An 18,888-nucleotide genomic window follows, 5' to 3' on the forward strand; every position below is an offset into this window, starting at 1 on the left:
AGCTGGTCTGCCTCATGTGTCTGGCATGGGTTCATTTCGTTGGTTTGTGCGTTACAGAGATAATTCATTTTTGTGTACTAGCTTTTCCTTGGTGGTTTATATATTGTAAATAACCGAAGTAAAGATGAGTCCATGAACAGAAGGCAGTGTTTCCATTCTATTTCCTTGTTTTGTTGCAAGGTTGTTAAATAGAATATCTTTCATTTTTCAATGCAGCTGGCAGCTGGCAGGCCTGAAGTGTGCGAGACAGCAGATGTTCTTGTTGCTCCTGAAGAGCCCATGGATGATTTTTATGTGATAGCACAGTAAGTTGAGTCGCATTCATTAGCTGTATGTCATGTGATGACTGTCTGGGCTTGAAATGCAATCTGAGTGAGCTGAAAGTATGTATGATAATTGAGCTATAAGTAGCCTATGTATCATAGCAGTTATATTTATGTGTGGTTGAAACTTGTGAATCCTGTTGACTCTAATTTCAGTACCCATTTTAGGTATCAATAAATGAAATGGTATAAAATTTTTTGTCCTCCTTTGCTCTTCGAGCTGAACTGACTGACATGACTGATGAAACGTTTGTGTGTAAGAAACCTGGTTTCCACTCTGCTTGAAGCTTTTGGAGCATTTAGAAGCAATTGGATATATGATGTGTAATTAAGTTCTGTAACAACTTCAAAATTGTCTGTTTGAGCTTGCTGATTCATCATGACAAATTGTAATGCAGAAACACACAGACAGACAGAAAAAAAGAAGACAAAGGAGTGACAGTTAGCACTTGTCTGTTGCGCTTATTAGTGCTCGCCTGTCATCTCTTTTTCTGTCTGTGTGTGTGTTTCTGCACTGTATTTTGTCATTCTGTAACAACAATGATCATAGTAACTGTTTAACAGCAGCTGGATATAGCCATAATGCATGCAATTCACTTGATCAATTAGCTCAATACCTAGAAAAATGAAAAAAGCAAAGAAAAGTTTCTGGCTGGTATATAATAAAATAGTTCAGTATTATGCCTTTCTGGTAAGCATGAACTTCTTACTTGTGGTGTAAGTACACAAGAACTTTAAGAAGTCTGTTGATTTTATTTTCCTATGAACTACTGAACCTGCAAATGTGGCAGTGGCTAAAGGGGATTGCTACAGGTTATGAAATGTTAGTTTGTTGCATTTGAAGTTTGTTGTTGAAATGGTGATCCTGTGGGCTGGAATGTACATTTGTAATTCATACCGAGGACACAAGACTCTGTCAGGTGCTGAGTGATTGGGCTTTTTTCTGTTCTTATTTCTTTACATAACCTGATCGCTTACTGTTTGGCAGCCTTTTGTAGTAGTGGGTGTTGTGTCAAATGATTAGTTCATTGCTTGTCTGCAGCGAGTCCGCACATGGAACATGCTGAATTCACTTATGGGACGGAGCAAGAGAGGAACTGGTGACAGAAATCTTACATGGTGGGGGAGATTAGTCAGTGGTGATTTTATGGTGAACGTCTTTAACGACTATTTTGTGTACAGAGATTATGATGCTGGGCCACGCACGTCCTACACAACTTTAGATCCTGTTAATGTAGACACATTCTTTTTAGAAGCAACCGTAGAACCTGAAGTTGGAGCTGTTTTCTTGGGGCTCAAAAACAGCCGTAGCTGCGATACTGATTGGCTGCAAGTAAGGCCAGTCAAATACGCAATAGATAAAATTCTGCTGGTGCTGACATATATATTTAACCTACTATGTATTTCAACAGGTGTTTTTCCATCAAAAATGCAAGTAGACCAAGCAGTGGCTTTATATAGAAAGGAGACAAGAAAGACGGAATATGGCAGCACACTTCAAAACAACGACATAACATAGCAAACACGAACACTGTACTGCAACTGTCGGTTTATTGCTGGAGAAGCATACACAAATACGAGTTCCAATGCATGCTTAGAGCACTTCAGAGAAGAAAACTACACAGATTTTTGAACACTCATATGTGCTAACAGCCATCAAGCTGCACAAAGCTTTATACTTCACAAGCCTTCATACTTAACAAAAAAAGAAAAAAGGAGAAAGAAAGCGAGTTAAACACACCATCTGACATTGCCACATTCAGATACATAAAAATCTTTTTTCTTTGTCAGATAAGGCAAGGCGACCGAGGGGACACTGATGTACTTTTCTTTCCACTTTGAAATCTCAGCTGCTTCTATTTATTTATTTATTATTTATTTCAACATACTATCAACGCCATGGGGGTTATTGCTGGGGGGGGTAAACAATTTTGACACATATATGTACATTTGCAATCCTGGCTAATTTGCAAGCCTGAATAATTTGGCGTGTCAGCTTGTTTCTTTCCCTGCGCACCAATTTCGTATCTTTCAGTTACGGCACGTAGCCGCAATCCCTACAATGGAAGGCAAGGTGACCAGTGTCTTTTCCAGAGCAGTGGTAGTTTCGTTCTGTGAGCCTTGTGTTCAGACATCTGTCTGGCCAGCATACACCTTATCACATGTCAGAGGTATCGAATAAACAACCCACTTTGTGCAGGGGACATAAAGTTGCTTGTGCTTCATTGCATAGACATCCATTGGTTTCTTCTGTGCATTTACTTTTTTGCAGATTGCGGACAGCCGCACTGGCATTGAGAATACCACATCGACACTAGCCTTTCGACCTATTTTACGAAGGTTGTGCGAAGCGGTGTGCATGTAGGGAATGACCACTGGTCTTTGAATGAGCGCACATGCGTCATGGTCAGAGGCTACATGAGCGCTCCTGGAACACTTCAGCAGAGCTTCCACCACTGCAGCAAGAGGGGCCATTGGATACCTTGAATTCTCAAGACTGCATGCCTGGTTGAAGAAGCTACTGGCACATCGCTGTTCACAAGATTTCACCAGTGCGTTATGAAAGCATGAGCGCGCTGTCACGCTCTTCACTAGCTTTGAATGAGCCAAATGAGAAGGAAGGACAGGCTTGTTTCCCCTTGGTTTGTAACACCAACAGACATGGTAGGCGGCGCAATGCAGACCAAGATCTAAAAATTCAATAAACTTGTCCCTGGGCACCTCATGTGTCGCAATCAAAGGGTCAAGGAACACTGTGAGAGCATTAGAAATGGCATTTTAAAAATTTGCTCCATCATATTGTAAGAAAACTAAAAAATCATCGATGTACCTTCAGGCATGGGCAACATTCCGACTGTTAAGGCACTCTTTGAGCTTTTTGTCTCATAGAAAGGTAGAGGTCACTCAGAATGGGAGCTGTACAGGAGCTGTACAGGTGCCAGTACAAATGCCATGCTTCTGAATAAAAATGATGTCGTCCAATTCTGTGAATGAGGACCTAAGGTACATAGAAAGCAACTATAAAAATTGGCTACAATGAAGGCCGGATTTGTTATGAAACTTCGTCATCCGTGCCTGTTGATGCATTCCCGAACACTTGTCATCAAGTCATCATGTGGAATGCTATAGCATAGATCTTTAATGTCCACAGAGAAGGCTAAAAATTCCTGGTCAGAATGCTGTTCTAGAAAGCTAATCACCTGTTCAATGTTCTTAACAAGGTAAGGGTTGTCAATTGGTAAAATACTCAGTTTATCTTGCAAGAAACTTGCTAGCTGCTTTTTCCATATGCCAGTCTTGGAAACTATTACTCTCAGTGGGCTGAACTTGGGCTTGTGAGTTTTTGCAGAGAAATACAAATCTAAGCTTAGTTTGCTGCCTGCACTAATGGTTTTCTTAAGGGCTTCTAATTTGAACTGATGGCAGAGCTTCATCGCATTTGTCTTAACTTTTTGCAGGCTAACATCAGGGCACTTGTGAAATACTGACAAGACCGCCTCGGAAGCCTTTGATTCATACAAGTGCGTAACAAGAATGGCAAAGCCTTCTTCTTTATCTACAGCTAATAGGGACAAGGTATTTCTTTTTAGATATGACACTGTATTGTTAACCAGAAGCTTAGCATTTGGGCAATTACTCCAGTCAAGAATGTCAATGCCTTGTGAAATACATCGGTCAATCTCTGACTCGGGAGCCCTAGCAGCAGCCTGACCATCGTGAGCTGTTCCTGCCGAGTCGGCCAAGGTTCCACTGTGAACTTAGGGCCACAACTTAAGACTTGATGCACAGCTGCGGGTAGTTACGTCACCGACACAGTGAACAGGGCTTTTTGGAGCGAAGTCCTTCTTCGGCACTTGTGAGTGCAGTTGTGGGAGCACAAGTTTCCACAGCAGATCAGTAGAGTGGTAGATTAGCTTGGAGCACTCGCGCCACTTTTCCTTGAACTGGGCTTGTTCCGAGGTGACCTTGATGAAAAGCTGCAAGTGTTCTCTGAGTGTTCGAACGTAGTGTTGCCATTCTGCACAAAGAATCTTGCACAAGCACATTCCGTTGCTTATAGATGGCTGGAACCCTCCAAACAAGGCAGAAACCTCAGGTGGTAGCACTTTCTTCCTTATCGAAACAGCTAGGACTCTTGCTTTACATGTGGCTGCTGCAACGAGGGTTATGATGCGGACAGGATTTACTCAGGTACTGGGTGGAAGGGAGCCCGAGCAACTGGAAATGAACTTGCTTAAGACGCGGAAACAAGCCTGTCCTTCCTTTTCATTTTGCCTATTCGAAGCTAGTGAAGAGAGTGATAGCATGCTCATGCTTTCATAGTGCGCTTGTGAAATCTTGTGAACACCGATGTGCCGGTAGCTTCTTCAACCAGGCACGCTGTCTTGAGAATTCAGGTTATCCGTCGGTCCTTCTTGCCTCAGTAGCGGAAGCTCTGCTGAAGTGTTCTGGGAGCACTCGCGTAACCTCTGACTATGATGCATTCGCCCGCACTCAGAGACCAGTGGTCATTCCTTACATGCACACCATTTCATACAACCTTCGTAAAATAGTTCAATAAGCTGGTGTTGACGTGGTATTCTCAATGCTATTGTGGCTGTCTGCACTCTGCAAAAAAGTAAACGCACAGAAGAAACCAACGGATGTCTATGCAATCAAGCACAAACAACCTTATGTCACCTGCACGGAGCAGGTTGTTTATTCGATACCACTGACGTGTGATAAGGTGTACGTTGGCCAGACAGATAGATGTCTGAACACAAGGCTCACAGAACACACCTACCACGGCGTAGTAGGCTTGGCCATGCGATGCCCTTTCATGTCTCTTATATTTTCCTATCTTCTGTTTATTCATGTTCAGCCAGTACTTATTCTGTGCATCCAGTGAATAAACCTTCAGTTGTTAGTACGCCCCGTGTACGTATTGTTATAGAGAATCGTACCTCATTCATAAGTTCAAGACATTGCAACCAATAGGCATGAACGTTTCAAAGGGAGCTTTAGAATCTATTCGCTATGCTATATTGAAAAGCATAGGCAACAGCACTTAGTTATTGTTCGTTGAGTTGCTTAGTTTTTCTTTTTTTTTTTTCGTTATTCGATTGTCAATAATAGTCCAACCTCCTTTTGCTTTCACTCAATCCTTTCGTTCTTTTATCTATATATCTACGCCCCCCCCCCCCCCCCCCCCGCTTTACTTTTTTTTTGTGCGCCCGAACACCATTTTTCTGCTGCTACTTTTATTCTCCCTGTCAGACACGATAGTTCACTGACCTCCAGCAGAGCAGACACCCCCCTACCTTTTGTCCAGACCCCTTCCATGAAAAGAGGAACCTGCCATGGCACGTCAACCTACTAACACATGTTGCTGCCTCAAACTCCTCCACCGACTATCAGTAGTGCATTATATTTCTTTTCAATTCTACACCCTCGCCGCTAACACTCTCTCGCTCGTTACCTCACCCACCCGCCTTACCTTCTTTCCCCTTTAGAAGAACCCTACCTATATATACTGTGCCGAGGAGAGCATAAGTTGCCTTGAAGAAGACAAGTCCACTTGTCGAAACGTTGGCTCCTGCTCTCACCTTGTTCTCGTGTTACTCATCGTCTTGAATCGCCATCTCCCGCATTCCCCTTGTTTTCCCTGGTCTTCTTCATCTGGTCCCTTGTGTTTTCTGGTGGGGTTTTACTACCGAGATGAACCAACTAGCCCAAAAATACGTCTTGATGTAGAAAAGACACTGTTCACCTTGCCCTTCATTGTAGGGATTGTGGCTGCGTGCCGGAACTGAAGGGGTACGAAATTGGTGTGCAGGGAAAGAAACAAGCTGACACATCAAATTGATAGAAGCAGCTGAGATTTCGAAGTGGAAGGAAAAGTGCATCAGTGTCACCTCGGTTGCCTTATCTGACAAAGAAAAAAGCTATTTATGTATCTGAACGCGGCAATGTCAGAAGGTATGTTTCACTTGCTTTCGTTCTCCTTTTTTTTTCTTTTTTGTGAATAATCAAGGCTTGTGAAGTACGAAGTTTCGTGCAGCATGATGGCTGTTAGCTCATATGAGTGTTCAATAATCTGTTTATCTTCTCTGAAGTGCTCCACGCATGCATTGGAACGCGTATTTATGTATAGCAATAAACCAACAGTTGCAGTACAGCGCTCATGTTCATTCATTCTGTGTTACGTCGTTATTTCAAAGTGCGCTGCCATATTCCATCATGACTAACCAACTAGACCTCCATTAAGTCTGAAACAAAAAAGACGTTTCTAATTGCAGACCAGTGTCGATATTGCCTGGGTTTTCTAAATGTTTAGAGAAAATAATCTCTAATCGACTACAGTTAAACCTGCTTATAACGAATTACTGGATATAACAAAGTTTTTCTATTCCCCGTTGTTACTCCATAGAAGCAAATGTATTTGAGACCTCTACGTAATGAAGTGGCAGCGGGAGACCCCCTCGAAATAACGAATTTTCCCCGCCGCCAACCTGGAGTAGAGATTTCGCCCCAAATTTTGTTATTTTTGCGCGAGCAGCAACCGGAAGCACCTTCTCTGCCACGACAGAATGCGAAGCGGCGGCGTCACACTTGGCGCGCTCGAATTCACGGCGACTGCGAGGCGAGAGCGAGCGCACGTGTGCGTGCGTGCGAGCGTGCCCGAGGCGGGCCTGCATTTCTCGACCCGGCGATCCTGCCGCCGCGGGCGTGACTTTTCCCCCTCCCTTCATTCACACCTGATCCCGCTGCTTGCTGCAGCTGACCTAGCCCGCTTAGCCGGCACTCTCCTTTTCCAGTTGATGTTGCCGAAGGAAAAAAAAACCTTTTTTTTCATTGCGCTGGCAGCGCCACTCTTTGGTTACTGCGCAAGTCTGTGCACTTCACTTCAGTAACCTGACACTAGGTGACACTATACGATGCTACAACGCCATCGTGTCGCTCGCTCTTCGTTTCCGATGCCTCGCACTTGTGCGAAATGACACGCGTCCACGCATCCAGTACCTGGTGTGACATTCCAAGGATGAGTGCTTCGACGAAAACAGAAAACGGGTGCGCGTTACAATCGAGGGCGCGTTAGAATCCAGTAAATACGGTAAGCGTTTCTTTTTCGAATTGTCAAGCCGAACCTGCATATAACGAAATCCTCTTTATAATGAAGTTTTTCGGGAATTTGTCAATTTCATTATACAGTAAACCTGGATATAACGAAATTGACAAATTCCCAAAAGACTTGCGCAGTATCCAAAGAGTGGCACTGCCAGCACGTTGAAAAAAAAAAACACTTTTTTTTTCCTTCGGCAACATCAACTGGAAAAGGAGAGTGTCGGCTTGGCCGGCTAGGCCAGCTGCAGCAAGCGGCGGGATCAGGTTTGAATGAAGGGAGGGGAAAAGGTCACGCATGCGGCGGCAAGATTGCCGGGTCGAGAGATGCAGGCCCGCCTTGCGCACACTCGCACACGTGCGCTCGCTCTCGCCTCGCAGTCGCCGTGAATTCGAGCGCGCCAAGTGCGCCGCCGCCGCTTCGCATTCCGTCGCGGCAGAGAAGGTGCTTCCGATTGCTGCTCGCGCAAAAATGACAAAATTTGGGCCGAAATCTCCAGGTTGTCGACGGGAAAATTCGTTATTTCGAGGGGGGTCTCCCGCTGCCACTTCGTTACGTAGAGGTCTCAAATACATGTGTTTCTATGGAGTAATGGCGGGGAATATAAAAACTTCGTTATATCCAGGAATTCGTTATATGGAGGTTCGTTATGTGCAGGTTTAACTGTATCCAGGTTTAACTGTATATCCTTTCTGTAACCAGTACATGATAACGAAATGTCAGTATGGTTTTCTAAGAAAATCGATCAACAGAACTTGCTCTTCTTGACTAGAAGGAATATATATATTGGATAAGTTTGAAGAAAAACAATTTATTCTTGGAATTTTGGTTGATTTCACACGAGTCTTTGATTTCATAAGTCATTAAACTTTATTTGGTAAATTAAGTCACTACGACATTCGTGGGCTTCCCCTGATGCTATTCAAAAGTTATCTTTCTGAAAGGTTTCAGTTTGTATGATGAATGAAATGGTGTCAGACAGAAAGCAAATAATATTGTGCACATGTGTGTCAGTTTTTTTTTTCGTCCTTTGTAAAACAGTATAGCGCAGTCAACAGAAGGATGCCATACCAACTAGCCTTATTGAAATAATCTCGGGAGTGCCCTAGGGTAGTATTCTCGGGCCTTTGATATTTAATTTATACATAAATGACATAGTCCATATTTTCTCAGAATATAAATTTACAATTTATGCTGATGACACCAGTATATTTGTTTTGTCTTTATCAGATGCTGATCGTTTTGTTAAAGCCAATGCCATTTTAGAGGAATTAAGCACGTGGACAGCTAATAACCAATGAAAGGTAAATACAAAAATGAACAAAGGCTGTGATTTTTCATTCTATAGGTAGGCATATTTCTGCTAAAGGTAACCTTGTTGTTTCGCTGCTCAGAGATAGAGCTAGTTAGCTCTATTAGGGTACTTTGTGTTAATTTTTCAGAATCACTGCAATGGGATGACCATATCAATGCAATATTACAGAAGTTAGGTGCGTTAACGGGAATTTTGAATCGGAACGGCTACTTAATTCCACAGTCAGTAAAATTGTTGATCTATAATATCCTCTTTGCTTCGTGTCTAAACTGCTGTCATTTGGTCTGGGGGACTACTGCAGAATTGAACCTCTCGCATCTATTAGTAATGGAAAAAAATAATTGAGAATGTGCCAATTCTACATCTTACTGCCCAGTCCTCTAAAAAATTTAGAATAATTATAGCACAAGACACATATGTGTACAAATTGTTGTGAATACAGCCTGAATTACAACCGTCATTATTCTCTCTTCATGGGGTTAGTTTTTAGCCCGTTTTTATGAAAACTGTCAAGATGAACCAATTCGCCCAAACCAAGGTATTGTTGCAACATAGTATGTTTTGGTCGTGAGTGCCAGTGGTGCACTGTGGCCACTGGTTGCAGAAACATGTAACTCGGCTCATTTAGTGGTAAATAAAACAATTTAAGATCTGCGACACTTTCCATGTAACAAGTATGTCATATTTTGCAGCACGAAAGTATGAGACCTAATTTTACATTGAATTGCATGATGCATTACCTGTGTCTTTCATATGTGACACAATATATTTTTGGTTGTGAATGTGAGTACTGACAGAAGTCTTTCTAGCCCTTGTAGCATTGCCTACTGTGTATGAAATGGAGTATAGTTGTCATCATCCATGACAGCCTCGTTGTTCATTGAGAAGCAGGACAAATGTCGCTTGTGCCACTGTTAATTCAAATTGCTTCAGTATTGTTTTGTCTACAGAGTGACAGTCCAATGGACAGACTGTTTAAGGCGAACATTTTCTTTTCTTTCTTTGTAAGATCTCACTGATATGGCCCTGCTGAAGCAATACTCAATAAAGAATCATGCTGGTGATGCTACTACCTGAAAACATTCTCATTAATCTTGCACGACTAATTTGTAATCAAACTACCTATTCGCTTTTGTGGGGGCACAATGTCATTTATGTGGCTGAACGTAGAAAATATTTGTATTATATATTTTATTTTGTGAGAGCATTTGCCAGTGCGCAACATTGAACAAATGCACAAATATTGAACAGGTGTAGGCTTCTGTGCTTGGCAAGGGAGAAATCACTTGCTTTTCGCATTGTTTTATGGTCAATTTTGTGGAAGTTTATATTTCGTGTAGTTACTTTTGATGCTGCATTGTTTTTCAGGGAGGCTCCAGCTGCTGAGGGAGGCAGAAGAATTTTACCAGCACTTATGCGGACATTTGGCAACATTCAAACTTCACCTGTGACTGGTCGCAAACTGCAAGCAGACCAAAAGAAACAGACTTCAGAAGAGCAAAGTTAGTGATGCTTTTGTAGAGATTGTACTGGTGTCAGCTGAGTTCCATGGATATTTTAGGTCACACTTTGCTGTTACTGTTTTGAAACTGTAGTAGTGCATGTTATCTTTTCTTGCTGTGGCAGCCCTGAACTGTTGTCAGTGGACGGGTGGCATGCAGTGGAGTGCCTCCTGCTGAATTTTATTGTATCTGGCTCTGTGTAAGCCGCATGTACAAACAGCAGTATGGCTTGTATGATTATGCTGTATGCTTTACATGAACATTTTTTTTACATGACCTGTACTTTTTCATAATATGTACGGCAATGTAGTGTGATTTCTTTCATTGTCTCATTACGCATTGTATTTATGGTTATTAATGTTGTATGGCTGTAGCTCTTGTTCGACATGCTTAATAAATGTGAACAAACTAGCCATTTGATGCATTGTGCAATAAGATGATCAGTTTTACTATTATTTTTTATCTGTTCTCAAGACTGTGACCATTGCATTTCCTATGACAAAAGCAGACTCTTTTTGTTTCTTCTAATTTAAGAAGAGGCCTTGGAGGTTGCTTTTTCACCAGTTGATAGCACATAACTATACTCGTGGACAACTTTCTGTGGCAATGAAGGGAAAGCTATTGGGGCAGAGCATCTGCAGATGTGTTACCGTACCAAGTAGTCCAGCTAGGCAGTGCTTTCTGTTTCTTGGAACAGATACTGAATCGGCGTCGCTTGCACATGCAACAGTTTTGCATTTGCCTGGACACTGAAGAGAAAAGCAAAAAAAAAAAGTCATATTTAACACTCAGTGGTGTATTTTGTCTTTTGTTCTTGTAAATATTAATGCTTTCTCTTTCCTAGCTTAAGCTAACGCGGGTGATAATGTGGGTCTTTTTTCAAGAATGCTTTTACTTGCGCACGCTTTGCCTCCGTAGCTTTTCCTTCATTGCCACAGAAAGTGTTCCGCGAGTATAGTGATATTTATTTGATGCTTGTTTGCTAGTGTTTGTTGTGATTGGTGCTCTGATCTTTTATTGGCCTTGTGTAGTGCTGAATTGCTGACACAGAAGCTGCTCAGTTAAATTATTATTTCCTGGAATGCAACACAACTCTATAGAAAATGTGTGTTTTACACAAGTATGCTTAGATAGTAACGTGTGCTCTGCATATTCACAGGCCAGTATGTGGTGGGATAATATTGCAGCATATGCATGTGTCATATATGGTAATTAAGTTGCATCAGCATGTGTAAAGGAGATGCCTAGAAGTTCATTATTGGTAAAATTTTGCCAATTCCTTTCTTTTTCATTCCTCTGGCAGACAAAACAAAACGACCCCCAGCCAATAGCACTTCTGAAAGCCAAACATTGCCCCAAGACACCTCGACAGCATCTTCTTTACAACTGAAGGTGCGTAATGCACTGGCATTGTGAGAATTTTGCAGCTGTACTGCGTTGCATCTTAATAATGCATTTCTTTTTATAAAGCATCAAATTGAACTGCTATAGCATGCACCTATTTCAGGATGTAACGTTAGGTCGGCTTGCAGAGAAGCTGGAACGAGCAACGGCGTCAACTTTTTTCTTGAAGAGCTCTTCTGGTAAAAGCTGACTTTCCTTGTATATAAAAGAATACTTGGTCATTTGTGAATAAAGCCGGTTTTTTATCATAATACCATCCATGCCTTGACTCTGCTCCCTACTGGCAGGTGAGGAGGACAAGTTGCTCTTGCTTAATCAAGTGAGTCCAACATTGCAAATCTGAGCATGTCTCTTTGGCCTTCCCACTGCCACACAAGCTGACTCTTCCTAATTTCTAGGAGGAGTACAGTGAACATCAGTCGTGCATCACCCATTGCAAGTTCAGCAATTCAGGCACCCTGGCCAGTGCCGACACAGCCGGTGTGATAAAGTGGGCCATGATTTTGAAACGAACTTTTTGCTCTAGCTTACATTGCATGCACCTTTTAAGACTCCAGATGCCAGTCTTTTCCCATCTGCACTGTAGGGTCTGGAGTTCCAACCCATCTCCAAGAACGCTGGCCACTATTGTGTCGTCCAAGTCTAGTGTGACAGCCCTGGAGTGGGTGCACAAGCACGATCACTTGGCAAGTGGTGATTATGTTCAAGTGCTCTCTTGTTATCTCCAAGTGTACGATAGCCAGTTGCACCTGCATCTACATCTTTTCTTGTTCCTTTTGACTGTAACTCAAGGTAGCTGCAGCTGCACCTCTTGTATCTGCAGCATATTCTCTGCATGTAGTTGTGGCGTTGTGACGGGGATTGTTTACACACACAAGCTTCTTGCTGACGATGTATGGAGTCTTCAGTTAAAGTCATCTATGTGGCTTGAGTTCATAAGTCAATGCTCAAGCGAACAGAGTAGGCTCCCTACTTTCCATGCATCAGAGGTAGCCTAATGACCAGTCTGGAAAACTGCGGGGTGTAACACATTGATATAGATATCATTTGGGGCCTTGTGGCCACATTATTGAACTAGAATTACTATGTTGTTGTTGTTGTTAGTGTGGCTTTTATATTTATTATTGCGATAGCAATTATATGGACACTCAAAAGCAGATTTCTGCCGTCGGCGTCGGCGTCGCCGTCGCCGTGAGGTTTCGTATGACGTCAATGGAGATGAAATCGTCGCCGCGCGCCGAACGCTGTATGTGCGAGTGAAAGGGCGCGAGGGGTGCGCGCTTTCACGGGGAGTGAACGCACGGCGGAGAACAAACGCGCGTTCTGCTCCATGCTCGCTTAAGGGCTGCAGAAGTAGGCGTCTCTTTCCTCCTTTACAATCATCATATATGTCGAGCAAACGCACCTTCTTCCGACGCGCGAGAGGCCGTGGGGGAGGGGGAGGGAAGGGAGGCGACGCTTAGCTGCGGCACCAAGTGCCTATTTATATCAGAGGCTCCGGCAACAGTCACCAACGCCGCACGCATTTTGAGCGAACGCGGGCAAAACGCCGACGGCGTCGACAACAGTTCTGCGTGTTGCCGGCGCTGCTGCATGTCCAAGTTTATACAGCTGATAAAGCTAATATCATTACTCCGTATAGCTCCCTACAAATTTGCTATCGCAATTGATGCTTCGCCTTTCAGGTGAAACTGCGACAACTTTTTTAGTTCATAGCATTGACTAAAGGCTGGTTTGTGTAGTCACTGATTTGTAGGACATGACTGGTTCATAGAATTTTCAGAATTTTCGTCCAGAACTTTCTTCCTCTTGTGAGCCAGGAGCTGGGAAAAAGCCGCTTGATCGAAAGAGAAAGCACTGGTTGAGCAGTCCTAAAAATGGGGTGAAGATTGCAGACATTACTTTTAAATGTTAATTTTTCCAGTGGAATAGCTTATTGGTCAATTTTATATCAACAAATACACTTAAAAAACTATTAAGTAGTCTAGTCATCACTTATATATTCATCTCTATTCACATTTCCTGCCTTTTTCTCCGTTTGTTTAGCTTTTTGCACCTGTTTTTTCCTAATTTCTATGCACTGTGGAGGAAGTAGACTTGGACAAGGCAGCATCATGTGAAGCACAAGGATAAGATTTTCTTTCGGCTTTTTTCTTTTTCTAATAAATGGTAGTGGTTATTGTAATGACAGATTCTAGCCCATCACCACTCGCAATATTATAAACATGCATCGAAAGTTGCAGGACTTATGAAAGCATCTGCTGGAAAGTATGCACATTGTCATCATCACACCAAGTTCAGCTTGGCTAATGCACATATTTGGCCAACTACTAAACTATATCTCACCAACTCCGTGCAGTATTAGGGGTCGCATCAGCGAACCAGAAGAATGGCTCTTCCATTGTACTTCTCTGACTGTCCAGTGTGCAACGCTGACTGAGTAGAAGCTTCTCGGAAGGATTAATACCACACAACAAGCGAGCCCTTCTCTGGAGCTTGCTGTCACTACTAAATGGTCGATAATAGCCCTAGCTTTCACTGCACGAAGTTGGTGAAGCAGAGTGTAGAAGAGTCTACAGTAATCTCCTAAAAACCATTGAACATGTTTCATGCATTTAAAGCACAGCTAGTCAACCACTGAAAATTTCTCTTGACAACTTGTAATGGGGTAGGGCTGCCTTTTCTTATCTATATATTCAACTACGGCAGTTCTGTGTCCTTGAAAACAAGGTGGTGCATGCCTTTCAAAATCAACAGCACCGAGACAAACTTCCTGTCGCACATGCAACAAACTGTGTAAGCTAAATATACTAAATAATGTACTTAATACTAAACAAGGAAAAATAACTGAATGAAGTGGGTAACACTTTTGAAAAGACTATGTCGGGCTAAGTAGAAGCTTTGGCTTATAATGACAGTTATTAGAGAAGTACGGGTCCTTTTTTGTTCTGGAGAAAAAGTACAAAGAATCTATAAACTAATTAGTTCTCACATAAAAATGTATTTGCCTTTCAGGACTACACATACTATTACAACCCCCTGGTGGCTTTCCCAATCAAACATTAAGTAACCGTCAATACCTTTCTAATGCATGCAAGGCATCATATGGAAAACATAAATGGAGGCTTATCTGTCTTATAAGTGGCTAATTAATAATGCAAACTGCTTTCCTTAAACTTCATGTTGTGTCAAACAGCAGAATAGGCCCTCATTAATGAATTACACCTTTTCATTTCTGGAGGAAGGCACTATTTCTGCTGTTCCTTCAAAGGATTGTAACTGTAGGGTTCACAGGTGCCCAGAACACTGTATTTTTGAACTGCTTTGGTTCATATTCAGCAAAAGTGTTGTATTGCCTACTCTTCATAGGTAAGCATTGTTGCATTGCTACATTTAATTTTGTGCTTAGTGTACTGCTTCAGTTAGAAGTACCTGTTGCAGCTTTCAAAAATGTTTAGTGCATGATGAAAGGAAAATTAAAGACCTAGCTGGAAGGCACCCAATAATAAGACCATATGTCCACTAGAAAAATGGCAAACTACTTAGTAAACCACAGAGGTCGCTGATACCACTATTGATGAATAAATAACAGAAATGGCATGTGTTGGCATTATTCTGTGTATTTGCGATGCTGATATGGTTAGTTATGATATGAAGCTGTGCCTTCTGGAAGAGATTTACGATCAGTAAAACATACTGTGGCTGGTATCATTTAGCTGTTACCTTATATGTCAAAAGAAACCTATGTTATTTTATTTTGACTTTTAATGACAAAGTATTGTATTGCCTTAGAGTAAAAATTGCATCTGTTAAACGTGGCATGCTAGCCCTTTGGCAATTGTTTCATATGGCAGGGATGCTAAATATTTTATACATATTAGAGCCATCTTGTCATGACAAAGACTTGCTCAGCAGGCAGTTTTGATAACATCCACAAAGAGTGTGTGGCACTTCAAAGAGGTCACAGATGTCCTCAATAGGTTCAGCAGAACTGCAAGATTGCAAAACTGTTGCCTATGTATTGAGCTGACATATTCTACAAGGCTTAAGATGAGGACTGCATAATGATATTTCATTGTCAAATTACTGTGAATAATGTAGTGGAGTGTGCTGAACTCTTATGGCCATATCTTTAATTAAACGGCAGGTCTTTAGGGCCAAATGGTACATGGTGAGAACACATTTGCTCACCTCTGCTGCCACTCTTCTTCGTGCCAGTGTTCTGACAGCGAGTGTCCATGGTCATCGAGTGAGATGTGTTCGTGTTTGCCGGTGCGCGTGTGCGGATAAATGCAGAAGGAAAGGGGGTGTGCGCTCTCATGCTCAATGCACGTGTCTCTGGTCTGAGAATGTCATATGACATGGCATTATCAATATTAATGATCTCTCTGAGTTGCTGGGATAAATGATTCAATCATTTGATTATGATTCAATGCTTTTGCAAAGCTAACATCCCATATGCCTCCATTACATTGCTCTTTTCAGTTGGTTTATGGGCTCAAGCAGGGAAACCTGCGGTTGTATGACACCAAGGAACGGAGAGCCCTTTTTGATATCGTGCCTGAGTCTGCATCTGTTCTTAAAGAGCACAGGTTGGTGTAACTCATACAATCAGTAATAGCTTCTGAACTGGTCTAATTAGTTTTGTTTCTGAAGTTGCTGCCTGATTTATCCTTGAATCTTTGGCAGGCATAAATGTTAGCTGTTACAGTTACATTTTGTTAGAGGTTGTGCAATGAGATATTATCGAGTTATGTGAAAGTTTGGTCAGTTTGGTGGTTGTGACCCGTATCATCTGTTTGTGCAAAACATAGGTTGAGGGACTAGAAAGAAGGGAACTGTGTGCTTGTTGTGTTTTCCTTTTTAGTGACTTATTCCATGTTTGGCAACAGAGATTTCTGAGATTAGCTAGATGGTTCAACTAAACAAACAGAAATTCAGTTCTTGCCATAGTAAGATGTATTGAGTGCTTATAACTTTAGAGAATTAACTACTCTCTATTTTGGTCAAGAACATGACAATGTGTTATTTTGTGGAAATGAAGTAAATGCTGTTGCAGAATGGGACAAACTAAAATAGTGCGGCCAGTATTAAAAATACTCATCACGAGTAAATTATCTTAAATAATTGGATACTTTTGCAGCAAGACGCATTTTATGCATATTGCTTATATTTCAGCTGCATAATTGTACCTTAGAGCTCAATGTTTTAATTACTGATAGAATCCATCATTTTTTTGTGGATCTTGATCTTGACAGGCAGCATTATGAATTATATGTCCCCTTACTTGCTTAATTGAAATTATCTGATTGCCATTTTTCTGGCATACGGTGGTCAGGAAACATTTGCACTTTCATTTTGACATTTTTGCTCAAACACTTTAAAGTTTCATATTACGGTATGTCACACACACACAGTGACATATTCCTCTCTGCATACTCTAGGGTCAGTGTAGCTTCAACATGAAAACATAAATTACTCTTACAGCAAGTGAGTGCACTTGTTTACTTCACATTTTTTTTTTTTTTTTGAAATTCTGCTCCAGAAATATTACAGTTATAATGGGGTCACTTCGCCATCGTAATTAGTCTATGGAGAGAGTTTATATGAAGTACGTATCATGAGGCAGTTCTTCAAATGTTGCCTTTAGGGGGCAATCTATTTTTGGCTTTATGAATTCTTTGTATGTATAACCAGGAAATAACTGACAAATCTTCTGTGTCCATAGTGTTGCCTGCCTAGCATGCAGTCCAGTAGAGCCAGTCGTGGTAAGTTCACTTCACTCGGAGTCCTCCATGGTAACAACTGCACCTGCCCCAGGGAAGCTGCTTCTGTGGGACTTGAAAAGCAAGCAGCTCCAGGTAAGAGGGTACTCACTGCTATCAATCAAGATACATTGGAAATGATGGTGTGCATCTCACATGCAGTGACAGCCTAGTGCTGTACAATTGGTGTCCATCCTTCATGTGTCGTAATGATGTCCTTCTCACATGCGGGTCTCCTTAATAAAAATAAAAATAAAAAATTACTGATGCGAAAGCGTCGAATGGCCCATTGGAGTGCAAAAGCCAGCATCTGTAGCAGTGAAACGGCACCTGAATTCCCATTGGCTGTGACGCCACGTCACAAGCGTGTCTCTATGGAGCAAACGTGCTTGCTCCCTGCAACGGAGCAAGCACGTCTCCCTGTGTATTCTATGTACTAAGCAGACAAACAGCAGCGGTGCATGCAAGGTAACGTTTCACATCAACTCACCACTCTCGTATTGAACCAAACACTGAAGAAATTACACATTCGCCGTCTTTTAATGCACACACACACACGAACGCATGCACACGTGTGTGTGCGCACACATACATACATACATACCTATACGCACATATGCATATACACGTAGGGAAGTAGGGGAGCACAATCGACACAGACAAAGCCGAAAGAAAGGACAAGTGCTCGTGTTCTCCTTTTCTTCGGCTTTGTCTGTGTCATTTTCACTCACCTACTTCACCGTGGACCCTTACCAACTCGCCCAAATGTCTACCTTGCTACACATACGCATAATACACACGTACACACTCTTCGAAGCTCTCCCATAGCCTCTCTAGCTCTGCCATGTGACCAGCTTCCCACACTTCACACATCCCCACTTTGTTCAACTTTGACACTCCTAGTGCTAACACATTAATAAATAAATCTGAAAATAAAGAAGGGAAGAAAATTGCTACTTCTCTTGCTAATTGATGAGCTCATCATTGTTTACGTTTACTTATTTTACAGCTGTTCTTTGTGCATGAAGCAACCTTTTGGCTGCAGTGCGACCCTTTTTCTTAACTGTGTAATGTACAGGTAGATGACACATGCTTACAATTTTCTGGTGGATGCATGCTGGGGCAGCAATCGCAGGGCTTTGCATTTGTTCTTTGTGGCTTTCTTTTCTTGATCGATTCTGTCTTGTGCCCTGTACCATCAAAAGATGTGTGCACCTTTCACTGTTGGGTTGTGGTAAGAGCCCTTGCCAGCACTAATGTGTAGGCACATTTGGGCGTGATGTTGCACTCAACTATAGTTGGGTATGACTTAAGAAGACAGGAAAGGCCCCGGCCAGATGACCGAAGCACAGCAGCCGATTGCCTCCGCGACTGAGGAAATAGTCCCGCTGACTCGACTCGGCCCCGCTCGAAGCGCGGGCTGCCGTGTTCTCCGTCAGCGGGTTCACGAGCCGTCTGGCTCATGACGTCAATCTAG

General features: G+C 42.2%; 1 protein-coding gene across 3 annotated transcripts in view; it reads left to right on the forward strand.

The window, feature by feature from the left end:
- The window catches only part of LOC119456732 (WD repeat-containing protein 91), a 50,565-nt gene that overhangs the window by 9,259 nt on the left and 22,418 nt on the right, over nt 1–18,888 (forward strand). For all 3 annotated transcript variants that reach the window (XR_007466203.1, XM_037718570.2, XM_037718558.2), the window contains exons 5-13: nt 217–305; nt 10,109–10,242; nt 11,546–11,634; nt 11,750–11,825; nt 11,934–11,965; nt 12,045–12,136; nt 12,233–12,332; nt 16,132–16,238; nt 17,375–17,507. Coding sequence is in view for 2 of the 3 variants with exons in the window: in XM_037718570.2 (XP_037574498.1) it covers nt 217–305; nt 10,109–10,242; nt 11,546–11,634; nt 11,750–11,825; nt 11,934–11,965; nt 12,045–12,136; nt 12,233–12,332; nt 16,132–16,238; nt 17,375–17,507 (852 nt within the window). In the remaining variant the exon portion in view is untranslated. The remainder of the gene's footprint in view (nt 1–216; nt 306–10,108; nt 10,243–11,545; nt 11,635–11,749; nt 11,826–11,933; nt 11,966–12,044; nt 12,137–12,232; nt 12,333–16,131; nt 16,239–17,374; nt 17,508–18,888) is intronic.

Source organism: Dermacentor silvarum, chromosome 1 (assembly GCF_013339745.2).
Source record: "Dermacentor silvarum isolate Dsil-2018 chromosome 1, BIME_Dsil_1.4, whole genome shotgun sequence".
Lineage (NCBI taxonomy): Eukaryota > Metazoa > Arthropoda > Arachnida > Ixodida > Ixodidae > Dermacentor > Dermacentor silvarum.